At 43.4% G+C, this 15549-nt stretch overlaps 1 protein-coding gene across 3 annotated transcripts in view; it reads right to left on the reverse strand.

Moving 5' to 3' along the window:
- Positions 1-15549, reverse strand: part of rab3c (RAB3C, member RAS oncogene family) — a 157256-nt gene that overhangs the window by 36380 nt on the left and 105327 nt on the right. For all 3 annotated transcript variants that reach the window (XM_033030157.1, XM_033030148.1, XM_033030166.1), the window contains exon 3: positions 11487-11605. In XM_033030157.1, coding sequence (XP_032886048.1) covers positions 11487-11605 — 119 coding nt within the window. The remainder of the gene's footprint in view (positions 1-11486; positions 11606-15549) is intronic.

Consider the following 15549-nt stretch of genomic DNA (forward strand, 5'->3'; position numbering starts at 1 on the left):
AAAAAAATGAAGGAGCTGATCATGGACTTTAGGAGGGCACATCATCCGAGGACGTACACTCCATTGAGGATAAATGGGGATCCTGTGGATAGGGTGAACTGTTTTAAATATCTGGGAGTCCACATCTCCGAGGATATGACATGGGCATCACACGCCTCAGCACTCGTGAGTAAGGCAAGGCAGCGCCTTTACCACCTCAGGCAATTGAGGAAATTCAGAGTGTCTCCGAGGATCCTCCAGTGCTTCTACGCAGCGGCGGTGGAAAGCATCTTGTCCGGGAACATTACCATCTGGTTTGGGAATTGCTCTGCCAAGGACAAGAAGGCTCTGCAGAGAGTAGTGCGTTCGGCCGAACGCACTATGGGAACTTCGCTTGCCCCCCTGCAGGAACTATACATCAGGAGGTGCAACGCCAGAGACAACAATATCATGAGAGACCCCTTCCACCCCTGCAACGGACTGTTCCAGCTTCTACGGTCAGGCAAACGCCTCCGTTGCCATGCGGTGAGAACGGAGAAGTTGAGAAGGAGTTTCTTCCCAGAGGCCATTCGGACTGTAAACGCCTATCTCACCAGGGACTAACTCTACTGAACGTTTTTCCTTCCATTATTTATTATGTAAAAGAATATGTGTGTTATGATTGTGTTTATAGTTTGTTTGGTTGTTTGGTTGTTTGTCTTTTGCACAAAAGTCCGCGAGCATTGCCACTTTCATTTCACTGCACATCCCGTATGTGTATGTGACAAATAAACTTGACTTGACGACTTGACGTACAGAAGGTTGTCTTCCTCCTTCATCATTTATGAGTTGTTGATGATTTGTTTCCACTACAATTCTGTTGAGATCTAGAGTGACTGAAAAGTACTATGCATGAAGGTGGGATGGGACAGGTGAGCGGGTCATCGCGTCATGGAATCATACCGCATGGATACATGCCCTTTGGCCCAACGCCCATGCTGACCAAGATGCTCCATCTACAATAGTCCCACCTGCCCATGCTTGGCCTCAAACCCTTTAAGTCTTTCCTATCCATGTACCTGTCCAAAAGTATTTTAAATGTTGCTATAGTACCTGCCTCAACTACCTCACTTGGCAGGTCATTCCATATACCCACCACTCTCGTGTGAAACAATTGCCGCTCAGGGTTCCTAACAAATATTTTCCCTCTCACCTTAAACCTATGTCCTATGGTTCTTGATTCTCTTACTCTACATAAAAGATTGTGGATTCACAAGCACCCCCTCATGATTTATACTCCTATTTAGGATCACCCCTCATTCTCCTGCGATCCAATGAATAAATTCCTAGCCAGACTAACCTTTCCCTATAGTGCAGGCCCTCACGTGCTGGCTATATCCGAGGAAATCTTCTCTGCACTGTTTCCAGCTTATGGAAAATAGAAAGGAGACCAAACCTGAATACAATACTCCAGATGTGGCCTCACCAATGTCTTGTACGACTGGAACATAACATCCCACCTTCTATATTCCATACCCTGACTGATGGAAGCCAACGTATACTGAAAGCTTCCTTGACCACCCTGTGATGCCACTTTCAAAGTCCTGTGTACCTGCAGTCCTAGATCCCTCTGTTCCACAACAATCCCCAGGGCCTTGCCCAATACTGTTCATTATTTGTCCTGGTCCTCCAGGAACTTCTACTGATGATTCCTGAGGTTATCAGTGCCTTCATTTTATCTTTTGAGTGAAAACATGCCAGAGGTTCTGAGGAGTTGGAGAGGTTAGCACATTTTGTCTGTCCTGGAGATCGTTTACCTTGTATGGCCTGCCTTTCAGAGTTGCTGAAACACGATTTGGGCTGTTTTACAGAGAATGTTGGCCATTATTAAAAAAAAGACATATTTATATTGGTATGTCTACCTTGCCAATGAATGAGCAGAGACAGCACTGTAGATCCATTCTAATACTTCTTCAATGCATTCTATTTTCTTTCATTGCCATAAAGTCATACAGCAGGGAACCAGGACCTTTGGTCCAACTTGCCTACACTGACCTGACATCAGAATTTCCCCTGAATAAGGGGATTAATAAAGTCTATCAATCAATCAATCAATGTCCCATCTACACTTGTCACACCTACCTGCATTTGGCTCACATCCCTCTAAACCTATTCTATCCATGTTTAAGAAGGAACTGCAGATGCTGGAAAATCGAAGGTAGACAAAAATGCTGGAGAAACTCAGCGGGTGAGGCAGCATCTATGGAGCGAAGAAAATAGGCAACGTTTCGGGTCTGAAGAAGGGTTTCGACCCGAAACATTGCCTATTTCCTTCGCTCCATAGATATTGCCTCACCCGCTGAGTTTCTCCAGTATTTTTGTCTATTCTATCTATGTACCTGTTTAAATGTTTCTTAAATTTGCGATTGTACCTGCCTCAACTACTTCCTCCGGAAATTCGTTCCATACACCCACAAACTTTGTGTAAAAAAAGTTACCCCTCAGGTTCCTATTAAATCTTTCCCCACTCACCTTAAACCTATGTTCCCCTACTCGATTCCCCTACTCTGGGGAAGAGATTCTATGTGACCTATTCCTCTCATGATTTTGTGCATCTCTATAAGATCACCTCTCATCCTCCTGTGCTCCAAGAAATAGAGTCCCAGCCTGCTCAACCTCTCCCTATACCTCAGGCCCTCGAGTCCTAGGCAACATCCTCACAAATCTTCTTAGCACCCTTTCCATCTTGATAACATCTTTCCTATAACATGGTGCCCAAAACTGAACACAATAAATGTGGCCTCACCAGCATCTTATATAACTGCAACATGACCTCTCAACATCCATACTCAATACTCTGACTGATGGCTAATGTGCTGAAAAAGCACATTTCAGCTGATGGTGGATTGGAATTTGTACTGAAAGTTTTCTTCCATTATAGTTGCCTTGGCCACTTGATAAACATGGTTTTCATCATTTGTCAGTCTATCTTTACACCTGTTTTGTATCAATTTAATAAAGGATTTCATTCTACATTTGATTTGCAAAAATAGATTTTTCTTCCAACCCTGCACTTGCAAACTCATAAATGTTATCAATAATTCATCAATTTTGAAATTATAATTAAAATATGTAACAGATATTGGTAAAATAATAACAATTTGACAAGTATATGGGTACTTCCTGTGAGATTTTACTTCATATGAATCAATTTCTGTAGAGTGCATGTCTGGTGATTCGCCAGCGTCTTTTATACTGATTTCCACAATTCCTCCATTTAGAAACACGAGGGGGCCACCCAGCCCTGCTCCACCATTTATCAAGAGCACAGCTGAACCATCTCAGCTCCATTTTCTGGCATATTCCCAGATTCCTTTTGTATCTAAAAATCTGTTAATCTCTGCAGTGAATAAACTGAACAACCAAGCCATCAAGGCCATCAGGTGGAGAAGCTAGAAGATTCATCATCCACAGAGTGAAGAAGTGTCTCCTCACCTCAGTCTTATTCTAAGTATTACCAGGATCATCCTGGGATCCCTGCCTCAAGACTCCGCATCCAGAAGAATTATCCTCCTTATATCCAGCCCATAACCCTAAAAACGTTTTGAATATTTCAATGAGATCGCCTCCCTTTTTTCCAAACTCTAGAGAATATAGATCTGGTCCATTCAATCATTCCGCATATAACAAACCCCCAATCCCTTGAACTAGTCTAGGAAATCTTTACTGCACTTGCACTTTGGCAAGTATATCCTATCTCAGGTAAGGTGATCAAACCAACATACATTACTGCACATGCACTCTCGCTAAAGCATGAAACAATTGAAACAAGTCTTTCTCATTCCTGCAGTCAAACCCTCTCGTAATCAAGTATAACTTACAAGTTACCCTAATTGAGATGGGAGGAGAGAGAGGGGAGGAGAGAGAGGGGGGCTGAGAGGGGGGGGGGGGAACGGAAGGGGGTGGAAAGGGAGGGGAGGAGGTGGGGGGAAGGGAGGGGAGGAGGTGGGGGGAAGGGGGTAGGGGAGGAGTGGAGGGGAGTGTGTGAAGGGGAGGGGGGGTTTAGGGGAGGGGAAGGGGGTGTAGGGGAGGGAGGGTGGGGAGTAGGGCGAGGCGGGGTGTGTGTGTGAGAGGAAAGGGGGAGGGGGTGAGGGGGGGGAGAAGGGGTAGAGACGAGAGCGGAGAGGGAGAAAGAGGAGAGGAGGGGGGAGGGAAAGAGAAGGAGGGAAGGGGGAAAGAGAGAGAGGGGAGAGAGGGGAGGAAGGGTGAGGAGAGGGAGAAGAGGAGAGAGAGCGAGGGAGGGGAAGGAGAGAGAGAGAGAGAGGGAAGAGAGAGGGAGAGGGAAGAGAGAGGTGAAGAGAGAGAGAAGGGGGGGACCTGAGAGAGAGAGAGAGGAGAGGAGGAGAGACTGGGGAGAGAGATGAGAGAGAGAGAGAGAGAGGAGGAGAGACGAGGAGAGAGATCTCGAGCCGAGACAGGAGGATCACGAGACTCGGCGAGAGAGGAGAGCGGAGATCGAGGACCTCTGGGCGAGAACGGGGACTGCTGGGAGAAGGAGAGGGAGTTGAGACGGAGCGGAGGGAGGACCTGACGATGAGAGGGGGCGAGGAGACAGGAGTCTGAGAGGAGGAGACCAGAGTGAGAGGGAGGAGGGGAGGGAGGAGGGGGGAGGGAGAGGGAGAGGGGAGGGAGAGAGGGAGAGGGGGAGGGGGAGAGGGGGGGGGGGGGGGGGGGGGGAGAGGGGGGGAGGGAGAGAGAGGGGGAGAGAGAGAGAGAGAGAGAGAGAGAGAGAGAGAGAGGGGGAGAGAGAGAGAGAGGGGAGAGAGAAAGAGAGAGAGGAGGGGGAGAGAGAGAGAGAGAGAGAGAGAGGAGGGGGAGAGAGAGAGAGGGGCGTGGGTGGCAGCTCGTGGGGGCCCAATCTGAGAACCGTGAAAAGCAACGGGGGGACCAGCCGATCGTGGCTTCCGCTAAGCGCACCCACCAGCGTGACAGAGCCGGGCCGGGGGGGGGGAGGGGGTCAGATGATCGGGCCTCCCCGGAGAGGAGGTCGTCCCCTGTGACGGATATAGAGGTGAGGGGAGAGAGTGAGGGAGTAGAGGGAAGGAGGTGAGAAGAGGAGGGGGGGGGGGGGGGGGTGGAGGGGAGCTGGGCAAGTGAGTGGGCTGCGAAATGCGGAGAGAGACAGAAGCGGCCTCTCACTCTCTGGAAACCCACAGCTGGAATGAGCGGGTGGGCTGGGCTTCACGAACTTCAAAAAAGGGCAGGCCTCTGGGTAGTGTTGTAGAGCAGAAGGATCTAGGTGCATGGTTCCTTGAAGGTCGAGTCGCAAGTAGATAAGGTGGTCAAAAAGGCTGCAGTGTAGGGGGTGGGGGGGAGATGAGGGTGAAGAGGGGTGGGGGAGGGGGAGAGAGGGGTGAGGAGAGAGGGAGATGGAGAGGGGGGAGAGAGGGGGGAAGGGGAGGAGGTGAGAGGGTTCGGGGAGGGGGTGAGAGGGTTCGGGGAGGGGTGAGAGAGGGGTGGGGGGAGAGAGGGGTGGGGGAAGGGGAGAGAGGGAGGAGGGGGGCGGAGGGAGGAGGGGGGAGAGGGGGACGGGGAAAGAGTGGGAAGAGTGTGGAGGGAGGGGGAGAATGGTAGGGGGGAGGGGGAAGAGTGGGGAGGGAGGGGTAGGGGGGAGAGAGGGGGAAGAGTGGTGAGGGAGGGGGGAGGATAAGAGTGGGGAAGGGAGAGGGTTGTGGAGGGGGAGGGGTGGGGGAAGGGGGGAGGTTCGATTTTATCATTTAAAAATAAATTGGATAGGTATATGGACGGGAAAGGAATGGATGGTTATGGTCTGTGCAGGTAGATGGGACTAGGTGAGAATAAGTGTTCGGCACGGACTAGAAGGCCGAGATGGCCTGTTTCCATGCTGTAATTGTTATATGTGTTATACGGTTATATCTCAGCGTACACAAGGTGGTGACTATAAATCGTGGACGCATTGGTGATAATTTTCCAATGTTCGATAGATTCTGGATCAATTCCTGGGGATTTGTGGGTAGCTAATGTTATCCCACTTTTCAAGAAAGGAGGGAGATGGAAAGCAAGACCAGTTAGCCTGACATCGGTGGTGGGGAAGATGCTGGAGTCAATTAGAAAAGATGAAATAGCGGCACATTTGGATTGCAGTAACAGGATCGGTCCGAGTCAGCATGAATTTACGAAGGGGAAATCATGCTTGACTAATCTTCTGGAATTTTTTGAGGATGCAACAAGTAAAATGGACAAGGGAGAGCCAGTGGATGTAGTGTGCCTGGACTTTCACAAAGCCTTCGATTATGTCCAACACAGGAGATTAGTGGGTAAAATTAGAGCACATGGTATTGGGGGTAGGGTATTGACATGGATAGAGAATTGGTTGGCAGACAGGAAATAAAGAGTTGGGATTAACGGGTCCCTTGCAGGATGGTGGGCAAGGCTCGGTGCAGAAACCGCAGCTATTTCCAATATACATTAATAATTTAGATGAAGGAATTAAAAGTAACATTAGCAAAGTTGCAGATGACACAATGCTGGGTGGCAGTGTGAACTGTGAAGAGGATGCTATGAGGATGCAGTGTGACTTGGACAGGTTGGGTGAGTGGAAAAATGTGAGGTTATCCACTTTGGTGGAAAGAACGGGAAGGCAGATTATTATCTGAATGGTGTCAGATTAGGAAAAGGTGAAGTTGAACGAGACCTGGGAGTCCTAGTACATCAGTCACTGAAAGCATGCAGATACAACAGGCAGTGAGGAAAGCTAATGGCATGTTGGCCTTCATAACTGGCGGGATTGTCATTTGCTGAGAGAATGGCGCAGCTGGGCTTCTACACTCTGGAGTTTAGAAGGATGATAGGGCATCTCATTGAAACATATAAGATTGTTAAGGGCTTGGACATGCTAGAGGCAGGAAACATGGTCCCGATGTTGGGGGAGTCCAGAACCAGGGACCACAATTTAAGGATAAGGAGTAAGCCATTTAGAACGGAGACGAGGAAACACTTTTTCTCACAGAGAGCGGTGAGTCTGTGGAATTCTCTGCCTCAGAGGGCGGTGGAGGCAGGTTCTCTGGATGCTTTCAAGAGAAAGCTAGATAGGGCTCTTAAAAATAGCGGAGTCAGGGGATATGGGGAGAAGGCAGGAACGGGGTACTCATTGGGGATGATCAGCCATGATCACATTGAATGGCGGTGCTGGCTCGAAGGCCGAATGGCCTGCTCCTGCACCTATTGTCTGTTGTCTATAACAAGAGGAGTTAAGTATAGGAGCAAAGAGGTCCTTTTGCAGTTGTACAGGGTGCAGGTGAGACCACACCTGGAGTACTGTGTGCAGTTTTGGTCTCCTAATTTGAGAAAGGACATTCTTGCTATTGAGGGCGTGCAGCGTAGGTTTACCAGGTTAATTTGCCGGGATGGCGGGAATGTACAGAAAATTGTGATGTGTTGCATTTTGGAACTTCAAAAAAGGGCAGGCCTCTGGGTAGTGTTGTAGAGCAGAAGGATCTAGGTGCATGGTTCCTTGAAGGTCGAGTCGCAAGTAGATAAGGTGGTCAAAAAGGCTGCAGTGTAGGTTCACGACGTCATATGATGAAAGAATGGAGCGATTGGGCTTGTATTCACTGGAATTTAGAAGGATGAGAGGCTATCTTATAGAAACATATAAAATTATTAAGGAATTGGACACGCTAGATGCAGGAGACACATGTTCCCGATGTTGGGGGAGTCCATAACTAGGGGCCACAGTTTACGAATAAGGGATAGTCCATTTAGAACTGAGATGAGGAAAAACTTTTTCAGCCAGAGAGTTGTGAAATTGTGGAATTCTCTGCCTCAGAAGGCAGTGGAGGCCGATTCACTGGATACATTCAAAAGAGAGTTAAGCCCCTGTCCCACTTAGGAAACCTGAACGGAAACCTCTGGAGACTTTGCGCCCCACCCAAGGTTTCCGTGCGGTTCCCGGAGGTTGCAGGTGGTTGCCGGAGGTTACAGGTAGTGGAAGCTGGTAGGGAGACTGACAAAAACCTCCAGGAACTTCCAGGGACCGCACGGAAACCTTGGGTGAGGCGCAAAGTCTCCAGAGGTTTCCGTTCAGGTTTCCTAAGTGGGACAGGGGCATTAGATACTCTTAGGGCTAGTGGAATGAAAGGGTATGGGGAGAAGGCAGGAACGGGGTACTGATTGTCGATGATCAACCATGGCTTGAAGGGCCGAATGGCCTACTCCTGCACCTATTGTCTATGTAACAATGTATCTATGTACCCTATCGTAGCCTCATCATATATTTTGAATAGTCCCATAAGATTGTATTGTTTTATTTAAGCAGCCAAGTGAGGGGCATCTCATCTGCGTGACAATGGAGGAGTACAAGGAAAAGAGCAAGCTGTACATGGTAGCCTGGGGAGAAAATAGTCAGGACATTGTAGTGGTGATAAATGCAGCAATTCAATTTTCTGCATCCTCTATTTCTGCCACTATCCTACATGATTTGGTATAGTGCAAAATGAAGACCCAATTAAACAGATTCAGAAAAGTAATCGAGGGAAATAAATTAGTTTAAATAATTAGTTAAAATAGAAAAGTAAGTGTATCTTATATTTTATTTTGTGTATCTTAAAAAATGATTTTGTTTACAATATATGTTTGACAAAAGTTGGGAATAATATATTGACTATGCTGTTTTTCCCTTTTGCACCTATGAATTCTGTATTGGTTCTATTATTTTTTGATTACGGAAAAAAACAAGAGAGCTGTGTAACATTTTAACACTTATTTTGAGACAGAAAATTTCCGAATCCACTTACTGGAGACAATGATCTAATCACATCAATCTGGTAAAACTGAATTGACATTAACAATGTGTCTATAACTGCACCCAGCCATGGCAACATTGGGAAATATTTTTTTTTGTAATACACTGGGATTAGGTTTGAACTTTCTGCCTCCAAGATTTGTTGTACAATATACAGTAATGAATTCCAGAGAAGATAATGAATGGAGCCCATAATAAATTCATTTTAAACTGGATGATGATCCTTCCTGCTGATTACATGACATAAACAACCACAAATGGCTTACCTTGAGGCAGTGTTAAGCCAACTGGATATCTATTTAATTGCCAACAGAGCCAGAGGGATTATGAAGGGAACATATTCTATATGGGAAGTTATTGAAATGTGCTTGCTTGGATGGTGAAAACAAATCCTATAGTAATTTCCCAGTAGGAATTAAGCATACACTTGTGAAGCAAAACCGGTGCAGAGCTGCAATGGGAAATGGGGTGGGGAATGAATGGCATTCTTCAAGAGTAGCGCAGGATCTTAGTCTGAATGGCATTAACCTGTGCTGGGGTGGGAGATTGCAACCTTCATGTGGTCCACCTTGTTTCGACTAATGTAACGTGCACAAACAAGATCAAATAGAACAAGTTGACCTTCAACTTTAGGCTGTGCACGCCATACTCAAGAAGATTAACCTGTGCTCTACAATTGAATAATTTTCTCATGCAAAATTGGAACAATATTGGCAATGGTGGTGGTGGAGCCAGTTATGATGTAAGTCACTTTTAAATGGGCACATGAATATATAGGGATTGGAGGGATATGGATCACGTGAGATCAACCAGAGGAGATTATTTTACTTGGCGTTGTGTTCGGCACCAAAATTGTGTGCCATAGGGGACTGTACCTATGCAGTTGAATTGTGCAAGTTATATCTAAACTATTCAACAAATATATCTCTCCATGAATATAGATCATAATTACTTTCACTAAAATTTATATATTCTTCTCTCCACCTCCATTGAAATCGTAAATTTGGTTTTTCTTTCTGAGTATTTGAAAATGTTCCTGGGGCATTCTCTTTCTAAGGTTTGCATTTCATTTTATCTTGTAAATTATTTAGGCTTGGGATTGCAGAAATATCTACCATTCATGCAGAAAACTCTGAAGAATATAAAATCGTGGATGGAATGAGTGTGCTGAATGACTATGAGGAAAAGTTTCTCATGTTTGTGTTACTCTCTTCCTCCGAAGAGGGGCAGTAGTAGACTTTCAACACTATTAAGCAAGTGGTAAATACTGTAGACCCTAAAAAGGAAAGGGGTGGAAGGTTACCAAGGGTAGATGGGAATAAGGAGCTGAGTTTACAATTAGATCAGCCATAACCTTGTTGGTGAATTGAACAGGTGTAAGAGGGTGAGTGGTCTATCTTGCTCTCAATTCATTATTTTTGGGTGTTGTGTGTAGCCATATTTTAATGACATGTCGTAGTTTTATTTACTCAATTTCCCAATTTACTGATTTACTACGAAGTGGCCCTTTGTAATTCTATGGTCACACCTAACTGCTGTTAAAACTGTGTCATTGAATCATACACCACAGAAACAGGCTCTTCGGGTAGCAAGTCAGAATCTTTTATTTAGGATGTAAATATCAAATACTAGTGGGCATAGCTTTAGGTTCAGAGGGGCAAAGTTGAAAGGAGATGTGAGGGCAAGTTTTTGAAGTAGATAGTGGGTGCCTGGAATGCGTTGCCAGGGGTGAAGGTGGAGGTGGTGTTGGCCATTTCACTTTTGAGCCATTACTTCAAATGGTGCTGAATGCTTGATTCACCATACTAACAAAAGTGATTTGCATTAGGCTTACACAAGCAAACAGCTTCACTATGACCATGCAATAAATTGGTACGGCGCATGTTTATTTGCACATTTGATCTTCAAACCAGTGGAATGTTTCATATATCTAACAAGCAGGTATTCTGCCATCAAATCCTTGATTCGAAACACGGTTTGGTTTGATAAATGCAGGGTGGATAATCTATGCTTAGATCAAGGATTTTATTGTCCCTGATCTCTCAGCATTGTTTAATAGCTGCATTGCTGCAATATTTAGCCTAGTTTTCTCATAGTTTCCATTCCATTTCATTTCAAAATCATTTGAAAATTTGTTAAAGGACAAACACAATTGACATTTACATTAGGCAATGAATACTTTACTACTGAAGCTTTAAGCCAGGTGAACAAATGTAGAATGAAGAGGGTGGAGGAAGAGGAGCTGAACACATGTTTTAGAGGGCAGAGCAGAGCCAATGATTGTATTGTGCATTGATCGCAATGGGATAAGCAGGCGCTATGACAAGGAATAGTTAGTCATAAAGAAAGAGAGAAGTGAAGCAATCAAAGTGTGTGGGTCGGTAGAGGTCAGAAGAGAACCGCTCAACACTTCAATCAGCCTTAACTCTTCACCTATTTTCCATTTAACCTCATAATGATAGTTATTTTAGCATGTTTTCATACAAAAAAAATTAGCAAGGCTCAGAATATGGGGGAGAGAGAAAATATTATTTTAAAGAGAATGGAGACAAGAGAGAGAAAGCACAAGGTCACATTTACCATTGACAATGCTACGGGGATCTGGTTATTGTTAAATGAAGAAAACTGACATCAACAATTGTCTGATCAAGCTGAAATGCAGTTCCTGACATGCAGTTTCTAAAATGAAAATCTTCATACTCACCAGTCCTGCACTGCATTGAAAGATTCTTCATTTGTGATGTCGTACATTAGGATAAAGCCCATAGCACCACGATAATAGGCTGTGGTGATGGTCCTGTAGCGTTCCTGCCCTGCTGTGTCCTACAAAAAAAACAAAGCTCAATCAATGAGGCTCTGAAGCTTACTTCAAATCTTTTTTGTTGTGATTCAAACATAACTGCTGTAAAACCACAGGGATCTGTATGATTTCAAATGTATTCAGAATATGTTGAAATGTATTGCCGTGCTGACATAGCTTGCAAATTGGATTTTATTTTTCATAAAACCTTAATATAAAAAACATTAATGCAAATAAGCCAAAGCTAGTTATACATGGATACCAAGTGCTGGAGTAACACTGTGGGGCAGGCAGCATCTCTGGAGAACATGGATAAGTGATATTTCGGGTGGGACCCTTCGTCACACTGATTGTGGTAGGTGGTGGGGGAGAAAGCTTGAAGAAAGGGAGGGGCTGGACAACTCCTAGCAAATTATATGCGGATACAGTTGAGGGAGTTTTGATACACAAATGGTTGCACAACGGCTAGAGATGAAAAGACAAAATGTGTGAGATAGAATTCGAATTGTGAAGCCAAAGGCAGGAATATAGGTGAAAGTACAGGAGATTTGATCACCTAGAAAAAAGTCCTGACCCAAAACATCATCTATCAATGTTCTCCAGAGATTTAGTTTTGTTTAAAGATACAGAAGGGAAACATGCTCTTCAGCCCACCGAGTCCGCTCCGACCAGCGATCCTCGCAAATCAACACTATCCTACACACAATTTACATTTATACCACACCAATTAACCTATAAACCTATCTTTGGAGTGTGGGAGGAAACCGAAGATCTCGGCGAAAACCCACACGGTCATGGGGAGAACGTACAAACTCCGCACAGACAGCACACACAGTAGTCAGGATCGAACCCGGGTCTCCGGCGCTGCACACGCTGAAAGGCAGCAACTTTACCACTGTGTCACCATGCCGCCCTGTTGCCACTGTGTTGCCTGATGCAACATTCTTGCACTTTGAGTTCTATCGAAAACTATCAATTGATTAGAAATGGTTATTGCATAGTTTATGATTTTCTGTAATGAGTTGTGATATATGTTTTTGTATCTGATATGTTGCTGCAGAAGGAGGAAGAATGATTTTGTCTGAAAACAACTTGAAGCATGAGCACTCTTCAGTTTGAATACGTAGCATTGGTCAATCAGAATGGATTTCTTGATGTATAGGGTTCTTGCTTAGTAAGATTTAATCCGGAAATGGTTCTCATTCAAACTCATTGATTCGGTTTAAATGCTTGGCAGCCATCAATCGCAGATTGCAAAAGAATGGGGAAATATTATACAAGAGTATTGCTCAAATGATAACTTCTGTGTGAGGAACTTATGTTAAGTTGCAAGAGATGGACTTGGAGCTGAGGTTTTCAGAAATACATAGTCCACAAAGAAATAAAGAACACACACCTAGGAGACAGATGGCTTATCATAACATGGAGATGTTGATGTAAATAGGCATAGCTTTGTTTGAAGCGGCTATAACTCTGTCAGAAGTTGTATTTGGTTTAGTTTGGTGTTTAGAGTATAGGTTATTGATGGGGTTCTTCTCAAGACATGAGCATCATGTGTCCTTTCTGTATGGCACATCTTTGAGCTCGGATGTGCAATAAAGGGGATTCGTGGGTGTCTATATTGGGTTGTGGGCACCAAGGCTAGATAATAGTCTGTGATCTGGTTTGTGCTGTTTAAATGTATTTATGTTGAGATAAGAGATAAGGCATAGGTGATGGTGTGTGACCTTTGTATAAGGGTGGTTTGTTATGTTTATAGAAAACTGAGAAAGTAACTGTTTTGATAATCTTCCATTTGCTGTGTGGAATGCTATTAGTGAGGAGGCCTTACATTCCTTTCGTCCAGAGATAGAAGGGGGAGGTTGGAATTAAACTAGACCCGAGCTTGGGCAGAAGCAATCAAGTGTGACAATTAGTGGCCTTTGTGTGGTTGGGGATTGTAGAAATAACTTAAGTCCTTACCACTTTGTAAGAATGGGGCAAAACGCATGTTTAATCCATAAGTAACTGTATTTTAACTATGAAGTAGGGAAATTATTTGTGAAGTGTATTGTGTATTAATTAGGATTGTAAGTATTAGACTTTGTTTAAATCTGAAGTTTTAGAAATAACTTTCTTTTCCAAAAGTGAAAATATATGTTTTGTGTTGTATGTATTGTGTGATTGCTGTATGATGTGTATTTTATATTCTGAGAGGTGGTCTCTGAGAATTAATTTTATATTTCTGTGGTTTTACTTCATTGAAATAAAATGATTTTGAGCAAAGAGGTTAAAGAAAACCACAGAGGAAAAAAAAGGTTGTAAAGGGGCCAGAAAATGGAAAATCATGTGACTATACGTGTTGTCAATCACTGGAAAGGATTTAGTTGATTGGTTGATGCAAATAAGCTAAATGTATGGTAAACCATAATGATTGGCTAATAGTTTGCCACTCCTTCTGTATCATAATTGTCTAATACCTATATAATGTGTTACGTTTGTATCAAAGCAGTAGTTCTTTCGACCTGCCCCAGAGTTTCTAGCTCTGTGTTGGAAGGTTTAAAGAATTATCCAGCGCTGTCAGAATAAAGAATTGATTTTAACAGCAATGGTTTGAATCAAGTTTTCTTGAATTGGACTGACAAAAGAACTCAGTTTAACAAGAACATAAACAAATAGCTCCATATTATTAAAAAAAAAGTTAAACTGTTCAGTTCAATTATTTAACAAACTCTGCAAATGTATTTTGGATATTTTCACCACACTTTGACCAGTAGATTTTTCTAAAGGAAGATTTACCTCTATAATCTTTGCTGCACTCTGTGGCTTGGCTCACTTTCATTGCAAAAGTCAAAATTCAGCCAAAAAGATAAACTTGAGATCATAAAGCTGCAGTGTTCTCATTGATAACATAATGATAATATAATGATAAAGGGATAATCAAATTTCTTTCCATGAATCAAGTAGTTCACTCTACTCCATTATTTGTAGAAGGTCTTTACAATTTTACACTGACCTGATCCTCCCATAATTATTTCATCTCTATATGGTATTAATCCCTGCCCTGACCCCTACTTTCAAATCCAGTCAATTTATGAATTAACATTTTTCACACAGTAGTTAATATCCGTATGCACTTGCTTGTATAGCCCTCAATTAAGTTCCCAACTGGATATTTGAGAAACCACAGCAGGTTATAGAAGAATCATATGCAAGAAGGCATACACTGATGCAGAAATCTTTCGTGTCAAATTCATGATGAATTATTGTGCATATTAAAGTATCACGCAGACAAAACTGTGTCGAGGACCACTGGCATTAAACAATCATAATAATGAAGAATAAGTGCAACAAAATTAGACATTTTTTCCTGAATACATAAATATTCAGCAAAAAAATAGGTGTTAATTGTTGCTGCACTGAGCTGTTCTTGGTTTTGAAAGAAGAAACCTTGAATCATCCTAATGGATACATAAACTTGCACGACTGAAGCATCACTTGTGACTCCGACACCTTGTGAAATGTTGTACCATCAATAAAATATAACTGTAATGTTCGAGCCCAAGTCTGAGTAATGGCATAATTTCCCATTCCAACGACAATTCTCTGTGGGGCTTTAATGCAACAACTACTGCCTTTCAATATCTAAACCTGTAAATGGAATATGGGTGTTTTGAGGCACTATCAGATCATTCACATTACTTCACCAAAGAAGGCCGACATCATCTTTTTTGATTATTCTAATTTATAAAGAGCAGGAAGAATCTGTCTAGATACCATTGCTAAACATGAACATACTAATTTCCCACACATTTACAGAAACACTGAATGAGTGCAGGACTGATCGAGGTCACACTGGAATCATGCACTGCTAACCCCATCACTCCTGGTTCTCAGCCGTTTCCCAACGCTGTTATGATTTTCGCCCTCAATTACCAATTGAATTTCACTTTTGAAAGTATCAAATGAACTTGTTACTACAACCATT

This window comes from Amblyraja radiata, chromosome 1 (assembly GCF_010909765.2).
Source record: "Amblyraja radiata isolate CabotCenter1 chromosome 1, sAmbRad1.1.pri, whole genome shotgun sequence".
Taxonomy (NCBI): Eukaryota; Metazoa; Chordata; class Chondrichthyes; order Rajiformes; family Rajidae; genus Amblyraja; species Amblyraja radiata.